This window comes from Micropterus salmoides, unplaced genomic scaffold, assembly GCF_014851395.1.
Source record: "Micropterus salmoides isolate LMB-PRFRI ecotype aquatic unplaced genomic scaffold, ASM1485139v1 Ms_hic_scaffold_20, whole genome shotgun sequence".
NCBI classification, from domain to species: domain Eukaryota; kingdom Metazoa; phylum Chordata; class Actinopteri; order Centrarchiformes; family Centrarchidae; genus Micropterus; species Micropterus salmoides.
The window spans coordinates 5,160,142-5,181,956 of record NW_024041151.1 but is presented as its reverse complement, the minus strand read 5'-3'; the positions used below and the strand labels follow the sequence as shown (position 1 = coordinate 5,181,956).

At 41.0% G+C, this 21,815-nt stretch overlaps 1 protein-coding gene across 9 annotated transcripts in view; it reads right to left on the bottom strand.

The window, feature by feature from the left end:
- LOC119914912 (calcium/calmodulin-dependent protein kinase type II subunit beta) overlaps positions 1 to 21,815 on the bottom strand; it is a 56,283-nt gene that overhangs the window by 28,210 nt on the left and 6,258 nt on the right. For 6 of the 9 annotated variants that reach the window (XM_038734446.1, XM_038734450.1, XM_038734452.1 and 3 more), the window contains exons 3-11: positions 20,598 to 20,657; positions 17,179 to 17,233; positions 16,616 to 16,681; positions 11,648 to 11,720; positions 9,402 to 9,504; positions 5,507 to 5,590; positions 5,326 to 5,420; positions 5,091 to 5,213; positions 3,320 to 3,403 (exon numbers count right to left, since the gene is read on the bottom strand). In XM_038734446.1, coding sequence (XP_038590374.1) covers positions 3,320 to 3,403; positions 5,091 to 5,213; positions 5,326 to 5,420; positions 5,507 to 5,590; positions 9,402 to 9,504; positions 11,648 to 11,720; positions 16,616 to 16,681; positions 17,179 to 17,233; positions 20,598 to 20,657 — 743 coding nt within the window. Of the gene's footprint in view, positions 1 to 3,319; positions 3,404 to 5,090; positions 5,214 to 5,325; positions 5,421 to 5,506; positions 5,591 to 9,401; positions 9,505 to 11,647; positions 11,721 to 12,529; positions 12,603 to 16,615; positions 16,682 to 17,178; positions 17,234 to 20,597; positions 20,658 to 21,815 lie in introns of all 9 variants that reach the window. The other 3 variants (XM_038734447.1, XM_038734454.1, XM_038734449.1) reach the window with 1 other exon arrangement.

Below are 21,815 nucleotides of genomic sequence, written 5' to 3'. Positions count from 1 at the left end.
CATGTTTACTTGAGCGTTGGTCCCACCTCTGATTACACATACATGAAAAGGTATTAAAGGAGACCTATTAAACTGCTTTCCCAGTCCTATATTGTAGTTCTGTGACTCCTGTATGGCAGTTTTGCATGATTCAAAGTTAAAAAAATATTTTATTTTCTTATACTGGCTCTTCATGTAGGCCTTCATTTCAGCCTCTGTCTGAAACAAGCTGTAGACGCTCCTGTCTCTTTAAGGCCCATCTCTCAAAGCCCACTGTCTTCTGATTGGACAAGACCTGAAGCTACCAGGCTGTTGTTGTCGCTGGGCAGAAAAGGCAGACTGAGTGTTGCCGTTTGTGTGGGAGCAAATGACCATATATGGAAATATGTAGAACGGAGCAGTTGGTAGAAAAAGCCGTTCAAAAGATTTTTTCAAAAGAGGAAATCTGAGGTTTTTGCTCACAGTGATTTCTTATAAATGCTTTAACCTCGTTTTTTTAAGCTTTGGCCATGTTTAACATGAACATCCAAAATTATAACACTGTAGATTAGTCATAAAATGTGGAAAAGCATAATACGTCTCCTTTAAATCTGCCTGTCCAAATTGGGGCCAGTTTTGGAAAAGACCAAACAGTGTGACTGGTTGGGTCTCGACCGCACCTGATACAGGTTGGGTCCAAACCAGCTTCCTCGCTCTTTCAGATCCCTTTACTTAAATCTGATGGCAATTTCACATGTCGGTCTTACGTCTAAAACATCACCCTGATCGAGCCTGTAACCTTTCTGTATCACTAAAGTCAGATTAACACAAAGGCAGCAGCAGAAGGTGAAACATGCATGTGTCTCGTACCGCCTTTAAAGATCACTGTAATAAATGTTTTATCTCCATCTTTCCCTCTGATCGCATTAGCCCTTTAAAAATGATTTCCCCTTGCAGTGTGACCGGGGCAGAAGAACCCTTCATACAACCATATATAACTCCATCTTTCATTCATGCCAACAGCATGGATGGGTGAATGAATATCCAGCAAAACGCTTGGCATACTGTAAAACTTTGATTAAGAGCCTGGGCTTTTATTTGCAGAAATTACTGAATTGACCCTGCCTATATTTGGGACAGGCCTTTAATTCATCTTGCTCAAAACTGAAATAGGCTACTATGAAACTGTTTATTTCTTTCAAACATTTATTTTGTAGGTAGCAACGTAATAAAAACAAACACAGGGGAGACCGGGTGTGGTTGTAGCATGGGGAGAGTTGTAACAACACCAATTCCACCAATTAGAAATACGTAAGATAGGATGTATGTGATCATATCAGTATCTTCCTACTTCCTCCCCGATCAGGCAGTGTGCTTGTCAAAGCTGGAAACAGTTACATTCAGAATATATAGAGAAAAAACTGATTTTTAAGGTGAGAAAGTAAATTTGACCACTATATTTTGTGTAGTATCGATACTTTTGCAGATAAAATGTAGTTTCTTAGGCAACATGTGAATCGTTTTTACCCTGAATACCCAAGAATATACACACATTGACACACACATACAGATGTTTGTTTTAGTTAGATCTAAGGATGTAGAAAGATTTTCTTTAATTAGGTACATTGTAGTAGAGTTTATTAAGTATGCTGTTAAGGAAGTTTGTTCTAGTAGACAAATCTACACACACACACACACACACACACACATGCAAGTCAATTAGCCATACCAACCTAGTTGATATGGTCTGGCATCCATTTTTGCTTCTTTTGTCTTATTGTTAACAACTTACCCCAGCATGTGTTACAATCTACCCCGGTAGTGGGGTAGCAGCGGAACACCATGGATTTGACATCAGCTCACAAGGTCTGTGATATTCTTGTAGAGGATTGAATGGGGGCCATTTGTAGGGAACAAGTGTGGGTACTTTTTATAAAAATTTGAGAACTCTAGCAAAAAAAATTCAGCGAGTTATAGTTGCTGAAGCAAAAAGTGTTACAACTATGCCCGGTCTCCCCTACCCAACAACACGGTGCAGGATGAGAGACGTGTAGCAGAATTTCCCTCGAGATAAATAAAGTATCTATCTCTCAGAAGTTTGCAGACAGAGAGCAACGGACTTCACATGACAGGATTCACAACTTGGATAAATTTTTATGAAAAGCTGTTTTTTGATCGGTGAACCCTTACAGACTAAAGGAATATAAATAATCAAGGAACAAACACATTCGGGCTTAACGAGCGCTTCAAAGGTAACGGGAGTCGGCACCTTTTTTTTCTTTTCATCTCTTGTACCATGCAGGTTACACCAGTAAATTAGAGTTACACTTTGGGGTTTGTTGTTTCCTTTAAATGAACTGAACTCTTGAATTGTGGAGAACCCAACCGATCTAACGATGTGCAGCATGTCCATACTGACATATTGATCACAAGTTTAAACAATATTTGTATTAACAATCTAAGCAACTTAGAAGCAGCTAAAGCGGGCGACCCGGCGGGATTTAAGAGGTTTTATACATCTAAATAACTTCTATAAAAATCAGACCAGGCGCTTATTCAAGGTCTGCATTTATTTGTCAAAATGGGTTCCCGCACCAGGCCAGTAAAGGAGGCAGGCGGCTATTAATTGAAGTTTCACAGTAGGTTAAAGAATGTGAGCTGACACAAATTAAATCAGAGTCCGAACTTAATGTCCTGTCATTCAACGCTTGTGCACCGGCAGATTAATGAAACAAGCAGCAGAATTTGCTCTCTAATTACTTTAAATGATGAAACCGATGAGAAAACGAATCCGTGGATTCACTACGACTGGCGGTGGAGAGCATCCCTCGCACTCACGGTGGTCGTTTAGTCTTCAACGACAAAATTAGTGAAGCAGCCTGAGAGACAACAGTCCTCTTCCCTGCTATTATAACTGCTCTCTCTCTCTCTCTCTTTAGTTTTATTGTCATGACTATTAAAGTTACATTATCACAAAAGCTAAATTACAAAGAGAGAATCACAAGATGACTCTCTGAGATCTCTCTCTCCCCCCTTTCTGTCGCGCATGAGGTGCCAAACATCGCACGAGCTTTCTGTAAACGTGCCATCATGACTGAATGAAGCTGTAAGGGAACATGAATGTAAAAGTGAGCTATGTCTGAATGACAAGAAGCCATCGCTTTAACACATAGAAGAAGCCAGCAATGCTACATATTGCATGTCTGAAAGGGGGTTTTAAACGGATAAGAGGAGAGGGAAATCTGGGTAAAGATGAGACCTTGCAGCGTGAGATACGAGAAGGGATGGATGAAGATGCAGATACTGCGGAGGAGCTCATTTTCTTTCTTTGAATCAGAGACAACATGAAGCGTTTTCACACCTTGAGTTTCCTCCTGGCGTTAAACTTCTTCAGGCACTCGACTGTCTCCTGTCTGTGCATCATAGAGGCCACTGTTGAGCGTTGCTGTGGGGAGACAGAGAAAGAGATGCTGAAAATAAAACACTGGAGGAGCAGCGCTGACAGTGACAGGTTTATGTGGGCAGGAGCTGTCGGAGATACTCGCTTCGCTGGAAACGTGTTGATTCTGAGGATCTTTAAGTGACGACCACACTGGAGCAAGATGCATTCATCTTGGCTTTACTGTGTCCTGACAATCATCAGCCTTATATGTATCATGATTCTGTTTTATACAGTATATGGAAATACTCCATTTTAAGTAAAATACCTGCAATGAAAATGTTACTTAAAGTAAAAATACGTAACTATTATTAAAATGAACGAGGTAGCTTTATTTGTCATTTTACAACCCATGGTTCATGTTTAAATAACATTTTACTGTTTTTGTATATTACTGTACTAGTTTGTCAAGGTGCAGCTAGTTTAAACTATTTTATATACTGTTGGGTTTAATGTAACACCAAACAATATTTTTTTTTTGTCAATCGGCGACTCTTCTGTTTGCAAAAGGAAGTCCAGTTCCATTAGAAATAATGGTAAAATGTTTCTACTTGTCAGCTGATTTATTCCCTCAGTAAACACTTTCCTGATGAGTTTATGGTCTCAGTCGTTAGTTTCAAGTCTTCTTCAACACAGCATGATGTTCATTTAGTAAATTATGGTCCCATTTAGAGGAAAATAGACCATAAAGCAGAGTATGTTTCAGGGCGGGATTATCTATGATTGACAAGTTGTTGTCAATCAGGCTAGAGTGACTCGTACCCTCGGCACTGTGTAAATTTAACCAGCGCCGCTAAAAAAAAGCTTATTAGGAGTCGGCTGTTCACTTTCTCTGGTGAGCACATTTAGCTTTAAGCCTGTTGTTCACTAGCCAAAATTATCAGCCCTGTTAAAATGACAGTTAACCTGAATTACAGATGCACCTAGCTAAGCAAGCTAGCTAGCAAGCTAGCTAGGGCCACACCAGGCCGTTAGCGCCAGCGTCTCGTCCAAATGTGGTCACTTCCGGGCACTTCCTGATTGCAAAAAATCAACATGGCGGCGCCCTAGCGGCCAAAGTCGAGGCTTCAGAACGGCATGTGACGTCACAATGACTCCGCCCACTTCTTATATACAGTCTATTGTTGGGGCAGGGGGTATCAGATCTTAGAGCGCCACCTAAACTAAAGCTGGCGTTTATATGAAGACCTGCTGTAGGAATGAAAATCGTTTTTGGAAAATGTGCGTGGCCTTTTAATCAACTTTGGCTGTTAAATAAATGTCAGAAAAAGTGTCTTTGCTTGAAATAATTCCACTTTCCCCCATTTTTATATGCCACAAACCGTCTCAGATAAACTAATTCTCACTTTAAAAGCACATATGACACAGCTTCCTGGGGGTGCTTGTAAGCTTGTGATCCTGATATTTTTTGTGGATGAAGAGCACACAGAGGTGCTTATCCCAGAGAGAGGTTGCTCTTTTGCAGTCCTGTGGGACAAATCGCTCCAGATAAGCTGGCCCAGTATCTGCACACATCAGAGATTGCATGTTTGGAAACAGATGGTGCTGATATTTGGCAGCTTTGGACAGATGTTCGCAAACTTGCTGTCAGAGGAATTACAAATTACAAATTGTTGGAGTATCACACAGTGGCAATGAAATATTGATTCCCGTCCAGTAACAGGGTGCTGGATTTGTATATATGTGTACTTACGCAGACCCATGGGTGCTTCAGTGCCTCCTGGGCAGTGATTCTCTTGGCTGGGTTGATCGTCAGCATCTGGTTGATCAGATTTTTAGCCTCCGGGGTCACCGTGTCCCACTCTGGGGAGGGAAACTAAAGCGCACACACACCCATGCATGCTCACGTACATATTAAACATACCAGCAACATAATGTCTGAAATAAAGTGGGCAGAACAGATATAACAGTGACAGAGGCGGGCTCACATCGTACGCCCCGGCTTTGATCTGCTGGTAAAGTTTGTGCTGGTCCTCGTCCCAGAACGGAGGGTATCCAACCAAGAGGATGTAGAGGATCACACCTACACACAAAAACACAACCTTTGTCGGAGTGACAAGACGGAGAGAGAGGAGGCGGCGGTGAGAAATACGCAGACAAAGAGCTTACCACATGCCCAGATGTCTACAGGTTTACCATACGCCTCCTTCCTCAGCACCTCTGGAGACAAGTAGCCGGGGGTCCCTGCAAAGCCTGCACACAGCAGATAAACACACATCAGGGTCCAGCTTCTCGTAAGCAATGTTTTGTAAGTATGTTTTAACACGAGAAAGTTCATTTAGTCAAGTACTGTACAAATTTGAGTTTCTTGTACTTTACATGAGTATTTTCTTTTCGAGCCACATTCTGCTTCTACAGAACAACATCTCAGAGGGAAATAATGTACTTTTTACTGTAATTTAATACAATAACTATGCAATAAAATCTACCGTTGTGTCGCACATAATGTCCACTTTTTGATGGCATTGTGGGAAATGTGTAAAATGGATTATATGCTAATCACTAAGGTCATAGTTAAAGGTGCTGTTCTACTGGAATACATTATATTAAGAGGCGTTTCGAATGTTCTGTCCTCCCTCTTAACAAACACAAGGGTTTCAGAATATAAACAGTTCTGAACAGTTCTGTGCAACACCACCACCACTAACAATGACCTCAACGCTAAAACACATAATTCAATTAACACCTCTATGACAGGGTCGATAAAACCTGAACATTACAGACATCAGAGAAGTCGACTCTGTTTCTATTAAGATGAAGTGGACATGGTCCATTCATGCTGCATTCTGATTGGTTGGTTTGTAGCTGTAGTTTGTAGCAGCAGTCACATTGGGAGGATTTTGTCCTACATTTCTGACAGAATTTTGATGCTGGCTGTCTTCAGTTGTCAAAAGTCCAAACCGGACGTTGCTTCTGTCTCACTTTGGTCCGGGAAAGCGCAAAATCACAATGCGAGGCTTCGATCGCTCCCGTTCTTGAGCCGTGTTTGAGGGAAAACATGGAGTAACAGGTCTGCTTAGAAGGATGCACACGACTTCAATTGATCAGCAATATATGCTGGAGCTGGCCTGTGAGTTCAATATCTTAATTTTGATCTATCCCAAGGTTTGAGTCCCTGAAGGTCGTGGTTTTTGAGGCAGCATTTTAGAATCACAGCACTTTAAGTGCATTTTGAAAACAGTCTAATTTAAAGCCAACGCTTTTAGCTTTCCGCAGCCTCTTTATATTAGATCTTCATAATGACTCTGGGTCAAAGTAAGTATAACAAAGTTGTTTCATGTTCTTAGCTGGATATTAGTTGTTGCTGTTCAGCTATTCTAAAAATCCAGTAGTCACTATCCTTTTTAGATCCCTGAGAATATATACATACTAGAATAAAAAAAAAAGCATAGATATAGAAACTAAAAACAAAAAGTTCAACAAAAGTTTCCTTCTGATGATATAAAAGTCTAATATTAGAGGAAGACGGGGGGGGGGGATCCCTTCTTGTTTGCTCAACTCAAGGCCACACGACAAAAAAGGATAAAATTACAGCATGGATGAACAGTCCTGTGGAAGCCTCAATACTTTTCCTCATCAAAGACATGGTTTGCAGTCTACAGCGTGACAGCTCTGCTGCACATCACGGCTGACAGGCAGCAGAACCCTTTATGATCAAGAGGAGGAAGAGAAGGAGGATGATGGCAACAGATGGACGGGTTTTATTACAGATTTCCTTTAAAGAAAATACTGGACTCGCTAAAATTCTCTTAGTCTACCATATGCAGGTAGTGGTAGAAGGCGATATACAGGGGATGCCACCCCCCTTGTTAGATAAATTAACAATATGAGTTAACCCGCTGCCTCCCATCATATATTCGTCCAGTATGCCTGACTCACTGACCTTTTATCTGAATGAGGTGTGTGCAAATACGACTCTATGGCCTCGACCACGGCTCTGAAACATCAGCAGCTAACTGTGTATTGATAAATCCATGCCGCTGTCCGTGGTGCTGAACTACCAGACAGATTTCTGATTGCTCCTTTTTCTCTCAGTCCCAGCTCAGTGAACAGAATTGAAAAAATATTACAGTAGTTATAATGTAAGGAGAAAAAAATGACATTAGCATAGAGCCTCAATGTGTGTGATTTGGTTAAAGAGATAGTAGTTTGGGGGAATTTCCCACTTTCCCAGAGTCAGAAACGAATAAATGCCTTCAGGCAGATCTTTGTTCTCTCTCTGGTGTAGTCCTAAGTTGTGTCAAACACCATTTTTAGGCTATATTGGCTCAGTTTTTGACTGTCTACGGGGTCAGTTAACATATTCATGATCCTATATGCATAGAGGAACTGAGTAAAACTAAAATAACGGGATGTGAGGGGGCAGCTTTTTCCAAGTCGTAGGGAGGCCCACAGTTTCAGACTTTGAAAACTCTTTGAGTACTCAGCAGTGTCATCTTCATGATCAAAGTCACAACCGTGTGGTTGTGGGGTGCTCTCATTGGGCCATCCCCCCAAATCTCTGACTGGGTAGCGGGTATTTGTTAGTACAGAAATAATTAGGATGGATTTCAAAACAGAGATGTGTTTCATGATCATGTTTTACTCTTGCCTTTGGTGTCAGTGCCTTTTTCTTGAGTCTTAAGCCAGACAGACGTTAGATCTGGAGATTTGCAGTACAATGCCTGCTGCAGCTGCTGGTGTGAATCATATTGTTAACTGGCCTGATAAAAAGCTCAATTGTGCTACACTTTTTGTTAATCTGTCCAAGATTTAGAATACCACTGATCACAACATCTTTAGCACTTACTTGGTCAAAATATAAATGATCATAAAGTTAACCAGCTGGGGACCAATTGCCGTCATCACATTTGGACCCACAAAAGAGAGACAGCTAACACTAGCTAGACCCTCTCTTTTCTATAATGTAAGACAAACACAACAGTGAGTGTGGAGGAGCGGCCGATGACTCAGCAGGTGTTGAAATAACATGAACAAAAGCAGCTAGTTGGAATCAGTTCTGGAAACATTGAAAAGCCGGAGAAGGAGTTTTCAACTAATGTTAGCTTACCTAGCTTGCTAGCAACAATTATTATTTCAGCTAGCAGAATTGACAGTTGTTGGCTAGCAGCAAAAAGCTGCTTTTGTCTCCCTTTGTCTGAAATCATGGAAACATTATTTTAAAAAATCCAAATTACACAGCTACAGCCAGAGGTGTCATTTACACTGGGGACACTGGGGGACACTTTTTGAATTGGCTGATTTTGTCCCCATCACTTTTTAAAAGCATTTGTTAAAAATGTTCTTAAAAAAAGAAAGAAATGTTAAATAACAAATGAAATTGCTTTGAAATTTTTTATTTGCATATTAAAAAAATGCAATGCAATTTAAATCTAGAAGAAACATATGCGCATTGTCCAAGAAAGTAACTTAAGCAACCAAAAAAAGCTGCTGAATCCTGCATTATATTCCATTATATTTTTATATTTTGAATTGTCACCTGCCATCTGAATTTTGAGTTTCCCTTCATATAAATAAAGACATTTAGACTATAAATTGGAGCAGAAAATGTCTCCAGAATGCAGGAAATTAAGAGTTTAATGCTCAAAACCTTCAGGGGGAGGACCCACTGACCCCCCCCCCCCCCCTCATATATTTCAGCATCAAATATTTAATCTAAATAGTGCTGAAAACCTACTTGTCTTGTTCTCGTGCATCGTCACGTCTCATGACCCAAATGTACAATCACACCCTTAATCTGAGCCCTTCTGTCCCCACCATTCAACACAAAGTGACGCCCTTGCCTACAGCACTGTAAACTGTGCATGCGCAGTGCTGAAATGGAAAGCTCAACAGGCGTAGTTAAATAATGGGGGTGGGGCTTAGTGAATGGTCACATGTCTTTTTGTGATGTTATATTTATATAATTTGTTCTCGGCCTCAGTGAGACGTCCTGAATAAAGTAACCAACAAACGTAGTCCACGTGTGCACACTGCAGATGTGTGTGTTGTGGGTGTAACATACCAAACCAAGCCTGCTGTTCTCCTTGAACCTCAATAGCCAGTCCAAAGTCAGCCAGCTTCACGGCTGCGTTCTTACACTTGCTGGCCAGCAACAGGTTCTCTGGCTGCATGTATAACACAAACACCAAACACGTCATCACGTTACATTTCTTAAACACATCTCTCGATCTGTGACGATGTTAACATCCTCAGTGTGCCAGAAAAGAGCAGCAAGCTAAAGAAGCTTGCTGCTCTTTTCTAATGTTTTCATTTAGTGGACTTGGTGGAAAAAGTTGCCATTTAAGCAGAAAGTTCTGGAAAATTACTAAAAATGTGAGTCACATTTAAAACCCTGGTTCTTGGCAACAAACTGAATTATTATAAAATGCTACATTGTTTATTCAGTGTAATGAATACCAAATAAATATTAAAAGTTAAATATTCTATTAAATGAAATAAGTAAACAGCTGTTATTTGTATCTCCAAATAGCCTAAGCCATGTTGCCAAAAATTGGGTCTTTGTCTCTTTGTGGTCGTTTTGTGAGTTTGTAGTAGTTTTGCCGGTATGTCGTCGTTTTGTGTGTCGTCATAGTCGTTTTGTCTCTTTGTGATCATTTTGTGTCTCTTTGTAGTTGTTTTGTCTCTGTGTGGTAGTTTTGTGTCTCTGGTCTTTTTTTGTCTCCCATGTGGTCATTTTGAGCCTCTTTGTAGTTGTTTTGTCTCTGTGTGGTAGATTTGTGTCTCTGGTCTTTTTTTGTCTCCCATGTGGTCATTTTGAGCCTCTTTGTAGTTGTTTTGTCTCTGTGTGGTAGATTTGTGTCTCTGGTCTTTTTTTGTCTCCCATGTGGTCATTTTGTGTCTCTTTGTGGTTGGTTATTGTGTCTTTGTAGTTGTTTTGTGTCTCTTTGTGGTCATTTTGTGTCTATTTGTAGTGGTTTGCAACTCTTTGTGTTTCTTTTATGGTCGTTTTGGGTCTCTTTGTAGTCATTTTGTCTCTGTGTGGGCGTTTTGGGTCTCTTTCTCATCATTTTGTGTCTATTTGTAATGGTTTTGTCTCTTTGTAGTTGTTTTGTTTCCTTGTGGTTGTTTCATGTGTCTTTGTGGTCATTTTGGGTCTCTTTGTGGTAGATTCCCACCCCTCTGGCCTGCCCCTGCATTAAGGAGAAAAAGTTACCTTCCCTTGCTTATGTTAAAGAAGGTGTGACGGACCACCGAGATGCAACCAGTTAAACCCAGATCAGAGGACTAAGAATAGCTACAGATTCAGCACACACACATTCATAGCAACACTCATACATATTCCAATACACACACATGAATGCACACACACTCAGAGGCTGAGACAGACAGATGGGACTTATAAAATGTGTATAAGCCTTTTTTGTGCCATTTGTTTACTTGAGAAAGACCAAACACAGCTTGCCTTTCTGCAACAGTCGTGTCTTTCTTGCTCAGACGCCGATGTAACAGCAATCTGACAAACACCTACAGTCCACAATACACACAGGGACATGTTGTATAATGCTGATAGTGATTGATTTGTGCCATCTCACAGAAACAGCTGTGTGTTGTGCTCCAGCTGCAGGAGAGACATCATGTCACCCTCTGCTGGCTGATTTAAAAACTCAATTAAAGAAGGCTCGACTTATGGACAGGAGGTGGGATCTACTTAAAGGGGCTGCCCTCTGCAATGAAATCGTGTATCATGAATAGAAAATCTTAAGCACCTTGCAGCTCCCAATACTCTGTATCTATATATATTATAAATCTATTGTTAAGATTTTACGTTATTATCAGTACCATATCATGCCTGTAACTTGCAGCAACTCAATGACCTTAACACAAGGCTAATAAGCAGTGTTTCGCTTCCCTGCTGCACCTGCGACCACACCCCACAGTAATGTCAGGGTGTACTGACACAGCCTAGCGTGCACATCTACATCACTGCTGGAAGGTGAGAACATCAACCACTGGAAGTAAGCAACAACTATTTTCAGCTGTTGTTAAGTTGCTCTTTCACTTAAAGTTTGAAAACCTCCCACTAATACAATTAATACAGTAGCGACACTTAAATGCATGCAGACATTGGTTTAATGAAACACAACACAAGGCAGATGCTCATGCGTGTATTTATACATCAGGCCAGAGAAAAGCAGTGACATGCTGGGTTTAAATATGTCTTACTGCACTTACCAGCCCTTCAGACGCAGACAAAACAACTTTAAATCCTTCCCAATACACACACACACACCCCTGCAGGTGACTCACCTTGAGGTCTCTGTGTACCACCCCCATCTGATGGCAGTGGAGCACGGCCTCCAGGATCTGCTGGATGCAATGACTGCACGCAAACAGCAGGGGGAGCAGGTTAGTCTGAGCACATTCAACCCCCCAACTGTCACATCCATGCAGAGGCAGCAACATCTCAATAAGGGCCACACACACCCAATATCACAATCACTGCAGTCACACACAAACACCAACAGACACAAGTATCTCTTCCTGCACACTCACGCCACATTTGCACACACACACACACACACACACACACAGGAAAAAGTGTGAAGAGTGAACCTGTCTGTGAACTACGAAAGGGAGAAGGTGTGCAGTTTTCTATTTTCTGTTTCCAAGAAAGGGCCAAACATTAGTCAGGCAGTGTAGGAGTGAGCTGCAGCACCATGTGGGAGGCACTGTGTCTAACCTGCACATTCTCCTGTGTAATTTATTCAGCAGCAACAGCAGCAGCACTGCCTTTGACAAAACATTTTAGCAGCTTTCCAAGCGTCAGAAGTAGACACTGCTCTGTTGTAACTCCACTGAACTCTACTCTGTTTCACTTTCTCTCTCTTTCATGCTTACTCACTCACTTCTTCACTCTCTCTCTCTCTCTCTAGCTCTCCCAGAGTATGGTGCTCTGTCTGTTAGGACCCACAGGAAATCACAATGCTAGTTCAGACCGTCGGAAATAGTGCAGCAAGAGTCCCAAAAGCAAAACCTGAAGACAGGCAGACACGCAAAACTGACAGACAGCAGGCGCAAGCGTTTTTTAGTCACAGGCAAAAATTAAAATAACAACAATAAAACACAAGCATGTAAAGAGTGACCCTTGTGCAGAAGGTGCAGGGCAATGCTACACAATGAGACACACACCTTGAGGTCCCTGTGCACTATGTCATGTTGGTGGGTGTAAGACACACTGTCTAGAATCTGATGGATACAGTGACTGTGGAGACAAAACAACAGGGTGAGGGGCAGATAAAGGAGCGAACACAGGAAGGAAACGAAGCATCAAGACAGTAATACAGAGAAGTACAGGGAGAAGGGGAACATCTGACAGGAGGAGATGGTTTTTAGGGATGGATAAGTGAGAAAGATTATATAGTCAGTTCACCAAAATTACGAACAAAATATATTTACTGAGTTATGTCTTGATTGCTATGCAATGTTCGGTCAAGTTAGTAAGAATATGTAACATACGGTTACACTTTCAAAATAAAACTAGTGGTTAATGTTGTGAAACATCGCAGTTTGATTAGGTTTAGTTAAAGGTCAGGTTTGGGTTAAAATAAAACACCTCCACGCATCAACTTGTTGGGATACATAGGACCCATTTCCCAGCATAGACTTTTAGAAAGGCAGCCATTTTTATTAGACTCAATCTTGGGATCATCACGTCCCAAGCCCCCTTCCGACTGTGTGCGCTATAACCTTCAATTGCGGCTGTACTTTAGGGCACAGAGATGCTTTGAGCCAAATGCTAACATGCTCACAGTGACAATGCTAACATGCTGGTGTTAGCAGGTGTATGATGTTTACCATGTTTACCATCTTAGTTTGGCATGTTAGCAGGCTGACGTCTTCTAATTAGTGCATAACACAAAGTACAGCTGAGGCTGATGCGAATGTCATTAGATTTTTAGTTCTTTTGTCATAAACCAAAGATATTATGATTCATCCCAAGGGAAACAAGATTGTTTGAACCTAATTTCATGGCAATCCATGCAAAAGTTGTTGTGACATTTCACTCAAAACCAAAAATGTCAACCTGCTGGTGGCGTTACAGAAAGAGCCAAGTGATCACTTAAGTCATTATGAAGTATCTTCTTGGGATCATAAATGTTTGTATAAAACATGGGACCAATTCAGCAAGTAGATATCAAGCATACAGTAGATCACAGAATATGTGACTATTTGACCTGCTGGGGGAACTAAAGGAAAAGTCAGGGCATCACCAAAGTCAGGAGAGTTGATCCTCTGGTGACCATAAATGTCTGTATAAGTTTTCAGGCTAATCCATCTCATAGAAGGCATAGATCAGGCTGAACCAAAGGAGTGGACCGACTGACTGACATTGCCATCCCTAGAGCCACACTACTAGCACGGCTAAAAACCCTACAGGAACATAGTTCCTCTGGATAATCCACAGACCTCAACTAACGACAGTTATCACTGGAACTGCTTTATAATGAATTAATAGTCTCTATTAAACAGTTCACAATGTGCTCAGTGGAGTATCCTGAATAATGAGGCACTGTTTGTGGAAAGATACACTGCTGTTTGAATTTGTGTCATGACTCAAAGCTGTGAGCTCCACAAACAAAAGTCCTTTTCCTTCATTGTATTGTGGTGGAAACACAACTGAGAGACGGATATCTCAAAACCTGGATGTATAACACCAAAACTCCCTGCATGGCTGGATACCGAGAGCAGTTAAGTGAAAAATATGTTTTTTTGGTATTTGGGTGAACCTACGGGGATGGTGAAGGAAGGGAGGGATCGAGAGATTCAGTGTACAGATGGAGTACAGAGAGGAAACTGTCAGTGAGATACCGTTGGACAGTAATCAAGCCATGCTAATCACACACCCACACACAAACACACAGAGTGACACACACACACATAATTTCTGCAAAGGAACAAGGGAGAATGAAGGCAGATGAGAGGGCAGGAAAGAAAATAACAGGGAAAGCAAAGCTAAAGAATACAGCAGAAAATTACGCAGATAATCAGAACGCTGAGATTTTTACCAGAGCAGAGTTTGTTTGGAAGGACTGGTGGCACATATTTAGTGCTAGAGCAGCAAAACATGCCACATTAAACATCAATTTTGTTTAATTTCTAACCTAAAATCTGCTTTAATTCATTTAAATAATACCTAAATAATTTTCAAAAATTTATTAATTGATTAAAGGTAAGGTTATTAAAGGTTTTACCCTGAAAATCACCCTCTTGTTGGTGGATATGGGGTAACTTGTGGTCACACCAGTATATGTATTTTCAAAACACATTATCAAAAATATAAACAAATAAAGTGCAAGCTGTGTCCCAATACTAAATACTAGTTCTGTCAGGTTACATCCACACAGGTAAAGTATATTTATGCATACTAGATTGATGGCAGCAGGCACTGAAAATACTGCAGCATATTCTTAGTTTTGTTGTCCTTTAAAACAAACGTATTGTAATGTAGATTTTCAATTATCACATTTAGTCTCATGGTATATAAAAATATATTGTATCATCTGCATAAAAATGTATTTACGATTTGAAATATTTCTGTCGATAGTAAACAGAAGTGGAACCAGAATAGAGCCAAGTGGAACACCTATTTGGACAGAAACTACTGCTTGAGTTCTACCAGAGAGAAAAATTATTTAAGGGTTTAATAAACTGCTAAATTAGTCGTAAAAAGGATAGTTCCCTCCTGCCTGTTTACAGCTGGTTAGCAAATTATTCACCAACTGTAAGAGCTGGTGTTACTGCTATTAGTGCTTTTAGCAGCCATTTCACATTTAATATGTCATTTTAGATGAATACTGTGTGCCGTCAACACTGTTTCTGAAATGTTAGGGCATAAACTATCACTATCGGCTTAAGAGATGCACAACAATTACATACACTGAACAGATAATGCTACAAAACTGCATGTTAGAAAAATATTAAAAATGGTCTTTTTTATAATAAGATAAAAATAAGATAATCTTGTAATCTTGAGAAGTAGCCTAACACGTTATATATATATACAGTATATATCTAAATGCCATAGTCTCATTAATTGCTATTTGCTGGACATTTTCTTGTGATTTAAGTAGTTAAAAGCACTGGACAAAACATCTATTCATGCTTTTTGCCATAAGTGAATCACAAAACAAAAATGTGCTTCCTCTTGGAGGCTGTTGGTTATCATTCAGAAGCTGATAAATAACCCATAACCCAAAGCATCCTGACTCAAAACAAACTGGCATGGGATGTGCACGGCCCAGGACAGGAAGTCTCTGCAGCAGGCGATTAAAACTGCTCCGAAGATCATTGGTACCCATCTCCCGAGCATCAGTGATATCGGTGAGGTGAGGTGGGGTGCCTACGTAGAGCCCAAAGGATACTAAAGAACCCACCCAGCCACAGCCTGTTCACCCTGCTGCCTTCTGGGAAGAGATATAAGTATCTTCTGCCGCAATACCAGACTGCAGAGCAGCTTTTTCTCAACTCAAACTCAAATTCATCCTCAGCCATTGAATATAGGTTATTTCTGTTTTACCATTTTATGATCATTTTTATATTACTATATATTGTCTGCTATGTAGCAGATGGGAGTTACAAACTTAATTTGACTTACAACCTGTTGTAATGTTACAAATAAAACTACCTTCTACTGTCTATGCTCTGACTGCTTTATGTTTACAGAATAAGAGCCAGCATGTATTATAAGCCCTGCATATGACAACAGGTGGGCTGATATCAGAACCAGGAGTCTCCGGCCATTTCTGAGTGAGAGATAAAGATGTTTAAGGAGGAAAAATCCCTGCATCTCTTATTGTACCTCTTTCCCTCCTCTTTTTAATGTTTCACCTTCTTTTCTTCTCTCTCTCGCCCCCGCAAACCGCCTCCTCAGTCAAATTGATTTAAGTCAACCTCCTGAGGGGGTTATAGCTTGGGCGTGTGTGCATTTTGTGCATGTGTACGTTTCCATCTGTCTGTAAATTCTGGAGGGGGGACAACTCCTCAACCATGATCCACTTTGGTTCAGTTCACAGAAAACGCAGTAGTTATCAATCAGAATTAGAGCTTGTAACGCCAAAGAAAATCCAACAATGAGTCAAAATTCAGTCAGTGTGTGCTAATGAGGGGCGCTGAGACTCAGGGGTGCTGGAGGACTGCAGAGGCTGGAGGACTGACACATGGAGGGGGATGAAGAAGAAAAAGGGAGTCCAGAGATCAGAACCATTAGGTGTTTACCTGGCATCTGCTTCACTGTAGTACTCTCTAGCCACAATGTCCTCGAATAGCTCCCCTCCTGTCACCCTGAGAAATGTAAAGGATAAAACGCCAAATTATATACATTAATTCACCCAGGCAGCACACACACACACGCAGAGAAACAGGAGGGGGATGTCCTCATTAGGGGGAAACCCCGGCTGCAGGATTCACTCCGACTGGGTTGCCATGGAGACTGGCTCCAGTGCGGGGGAGTGTATCTGCATCCGCAAGGATGGAGGTAGGGAGGAGGGGAGGACTGTTATGTAATGAGGGGAACTGCCATGCAAGTGAGGAAGGGATAAGGAGAGAAGAAGAAGGAGAAGAAGAAGAGAAAAATAGAAGAGAATGCAGATATAAAGAAAGTAAGGGAGCCTAGAGGAGACAAATGCAACGGGGAAGGAAGTGGTAGAAAATAAGGCTCCAGGGGAGAGGGAGGAGGAAAAGGAGGGAGTGCGACACACAGTATGACAAAGAAAGAGAAGAAGAGCCAGGGAGGAGGGAAGAAGGAAGGCAAGAGGAAGAGGGAGGAGGAGGAAACTCACAGGTCAAAGAGGAGATAGTGGAAGCCCTCCTCTGAGATACTGTCATGGAGACGAACTGCAGGAAAGGCAAAGAGAAAGAGACAAGAGGGAGAAACAGAAACAGATACAGGCATCAAAATAATCAGATCTTTTTCTTTTTATGAACAATCTAAGGTGCATGCTTTATTTATCTTCTTTTCATTTTCATCTAGCATCTGCTGTAATGCACATTAATATTACTAATTAAGTCTAAAAGGACAAGACTGCTGATATTCTTTATGTTTCTTGTTACCAAATTAAGCCCCGTGAAAAGGCCGAAGCCACCAACAAGCTGATCCTAGTATAGTAAGTATTTTTTGTGCAGCCAAAGAAAAAAGGGTTTGCACATTTCACGCTGGGATCAGTTCCACTGACCAACAGCAAATCGTCCTGACAGTGCTGACCGGAGAGTTGGAGAGATCAAACCAACAAAGCTTTACTGCTTTTATTTAACCTTCGCTGTCTGCGTATAAACTGCTTCACAAAAGAGACAGTTACAGACAGGAGTTGATGGTAAATACGTCTTTTGAATAAACTGCATGAACGTATTGTCTTGTGTTAAGCGACCAAGCTAACAATCTTGCTAACTGACAGAAAGCAAGCTAGATGCCACAGAGAGCTTTCCCCCCTCTTTAATAACTCTTAATTTAGGGAAATTGTGTATAATCCTGAGAACCAAAAGCCAGGTGAACAAAACAGCACATAGTACGGAGTAAACAGATTGAAGAGCTATTGTGACTTGTGACCGTTTGTGGCCAGCTGTTTTAGTAAATTACTGAGACGTTTTTATATATATTTGTAAGTAATTGTTAAAGATTTATATCTTCAGGAACCAGCAGGTTGTGGGTTAAGTGCCACAGACAGTGTAGAGCAGCACATTCTCACTCAGGGTGTCAAATACCTGGTACCCCTCTAGTTTCTGCGCACATGGCACCATTTAGCGCTATTACTCAATGCTGAACAGTAAAGTCAGAGTAAAGTCAGAGTAGTTGGGGTGGACAGTATGAAATCCTCCTCAAGCCCTGTACATATTTTACCCACCGCCTTGCTCAAAAATGTGATTGGGACTGTTGGGTCATGTTTGGTCTCTATCATCACTTTATCACTTTATTTCAAACATGCGATAATTCAACCTATTCTTAAAAAAAAAAAACAATCTGGATCCATCCCTGTCCAAATATTACAGGCCTATTTCCAAAGTACCATTCATCTCAAAAATACTAGAGAAAGTTGTTGCCAAACAGCTCACTGACACTCTCACTACCCACAATATACTTGACAAGTTCCAATCTGGTTTCTGTCAGAATTATTCCACAGAAACAGCACTTCTTAGGATCTCAAATGACATAGTGATGTCTTCTGATGCGGAGAAGTGCTCTGTTTTGGCGCTGCTCGATCTTACTGCAGCATTTGATAGGATCGACCACAGCATCCTGATTGATAGGCTTAGGAAGTGGGTGGGTATCTCTGGGAGTGCTTTGGACTGGTTTTCCTCCTACCTATCAGAGAGGAGCTTCTCTGTGTCACTGGGAACATGTCCAAAACTGCTGCTCTATCCTGTGGTGTGCCACAGGGTTCAGTGTTGGGCCCGATTTTATTTATATTGTATATGCTCCCCCAAGGCAACATTATTAGTAATTTCAAGGGCATTTCTTATCACTGTTTCGCTGATGCTATCCAGCAGTCTCTTTTGGGTCAGATGAGTATGACAAACTGACCACACTATGCAACTATCTCACTGCCATTAAAAGCTGGATGGCAAAAAACTTCTTAGAACTCAACACAGACAAGATTGAAGCCCTTATTCATAGTTTTCAGTCACATGACATGCGTGGTGACAGGGAGGGCTAAACAACAGTCCAAGATAGCGGCTCACACTGGACTCCCGTGTAGAGGCGCCACAAAAGCTGTTTTTTTGGACCACCTCAACTCAAGAGAAAGACTAAACTGTAAGTACTGGGCACTTACGATCCATATACAGGACCCGCTGCCGTATTTCTGCCATTAAAAACCGCCAGGTCCCTGCCAGCGCTCGACTGTGGTAATGTGTATGTTTACCTTGTAGGTAATCCGTCACCTAACACAGCCCAGGCTTGTCTCCTCTTAGTGCATCATTGTTAAAACTCTGACCAGGTTGTGTTTCTTTCATTTAAGAAACATTGCCAAGCTCAAATCTGTTGTCTCAAAATCTGAATTTGAGATAATAATCCATGCTTTTATTTCCTCCCGCTTAGATTATTGCAACTCCCTTTTTCCATCTCTTAGCAAGTCGTCTTTTACAAACGGTCCAAAATGCTGCTGCAAGGCTGTTGACCAGGTCCAGCCGGAGACTCAACTCCCCTTCTGTCCTCTTTACATTGGCTCCCTGTTAAATTTAGGATTCAGTTCAAAGTGCCTGTTTTAACATACAGAGTGCTGCATGATCAGGCACCCGGGTACATCTCAGACATGCGTATATTAGGTCTTTAAGATCTTCAGACCAAGGCCTACTAGCTGTACCGCGTACACGTCTAAAAACTAGAGGTGATTCCTTTATAATATTTGATGCTTATATATGACTGTCTGATTGCTCCACTCTTTTATTGTTGCTTTTGTTATTATTATTATTTTTGTTATTTTTTTTGTAAAGCACATTGTGACTTGCTCTGTGAAAGGTGCTATATCAAATAAATTTTACTTACTTACTTACTTACTTACTTATGGGTGGATCAGAAACCAAACTTTCACCCAAGAAATGTTTCCCGTGTGAAACAAAACATCAACATTGATAGTTTTTAGTTAAGTTAGTTTAGTTAGGTAGCTATTTTAACCCAATCTTAATTAGTTTAAAACAAACCAAACTATACGACCGTTTCACAATGTAAACCAAGTGTTAGACATCATAGGACTTAGATCACGTGACTTACGTAACGTACTAAAGGCCTGTCTCTGGATTGGTACTTGCCAACACTCATATATGTTGTTTTGGGACACAACCTATTTTGTTGTTGAGTTATGAGTACGTGTTGCACATTTTAGAAGCTACAAAACTCCCATGAAAGTGGAAAACTGCTCCAAATCAGTTCTTTTAAACTGCCTTTTATAAAATTAAATTTGGGACTACTTATTAATTTCTTGCACTGCACTGTAGCTGCCGTGTACATTTTATTCTCCTGTTTTATCTGTTTACTTTTTATATCTTAACACCTTTAATGTTTCATGTTACACATCTTTATTTGCCTTGTTGTTGAAAGGTGTTTTATTTTCCTTGCTTTACATTATTCAGTTATTTGATTTTCTGTTGATTGACTGATGTTTAATACATACTTTATGAAACCTATGACAAGCTTGGGCTGGGAACCACGGATCTAACCAAAGCCTAATATAAACATTTAAAGAGGCAACACTTAAAAGAGTCTCACCAATGTTGGAGTGCTTGAGCAATCTGCAGATCCTGGCTTCTCTCTCCAGTTTCTGATGGTCTACAAGACAAATGATGGTCAAACTGAGGCTTTACAACAACATCTCAGATTTGAACAAACACATGAAAGAAGAAGAAGAAGACACTAAGGTTATGTGTAAACGCAAACAGGTGGACATTGATAGAGGAAACACCTGCTGTTTTTACAAATATGTCAATAAAATCAAAAGCATCATAATAAAAAAACTCATTTTAGTTTACAAATTCTGAAGAGGTAACTTTTCTCAAGGTGATTGAAAAGGAGTTATTGAAACACACACGACTTCCTTACATCTGTGTGAACGGCCCGAGGGCAACGTTTGTCCCAGATGCCCATTTGACTCCTCATTCCAGAGAGAGAAGAGGAGGAGGAGAAGGAGGAGGAGGAGGGGAGAGGAAATAAGAGGACAGGAAATAAAGGTAGTGGAAAAGAAACAAGGCGACAGGAGAGGAAACAAGGAGACAAACAATGAAGGAGAGGAGGGGAAGAGACAAGAGGAGAGGAGAAAGGATAAGGAGAGGAAACAAGGAGAGTTGAGGGGAAACAAGAGGAGATGAAACAAGGGCAGTAGAGGAAACAAGGAGACAAGAGAGGACATGAGAGGAGGAGAGAGTTGACAGGGAGAGAAGAGAAATTAGTGGTAAGGAGAGAAGAATGGAGAAGAGGAAACGTGTCTTGGAGGGAACAAGAGGAGTATCCAAGGAAGGAGAGGAGTGCAGGACATAAGAGGAGAGGAGAAAAGACAAGGAAAGGAAACAAAGAGAGTGGAAAGGAAACAAGGGGACAAGAGAGGACATGAGAGGAGGAGAGAGTTGACAGGGAGAAGAGAGAAATGAGTGGTAAGGAGAGAAGAAATGACAAGAGCACGGGAGGTAAGAACAAAGTAAATAATATAGGAAAGGAGAGGAAAAAAGAGGAGGAGAGGAAACATGCAGAGGAGGGAAGAGGAGAGGAAAGAAGAGGAGTATACAAGAAACGACAGGAGGGGAGGAAACAAGATGAGAGGAGAAAAGATAGGGAGAGGAAACAAGAGGACAGGAAACAAAGGTAGTGGAAAGGAAACAAGGTGACAGGAGAGAAAACAAGGAGACAAACAATAGGAGAAGAAAGGAAATAAGAGGAGTGTACAAGGAGAGGAGAGGAGGGGAGGAGACAAGAGGAGATGAAACAAAAGGAGAG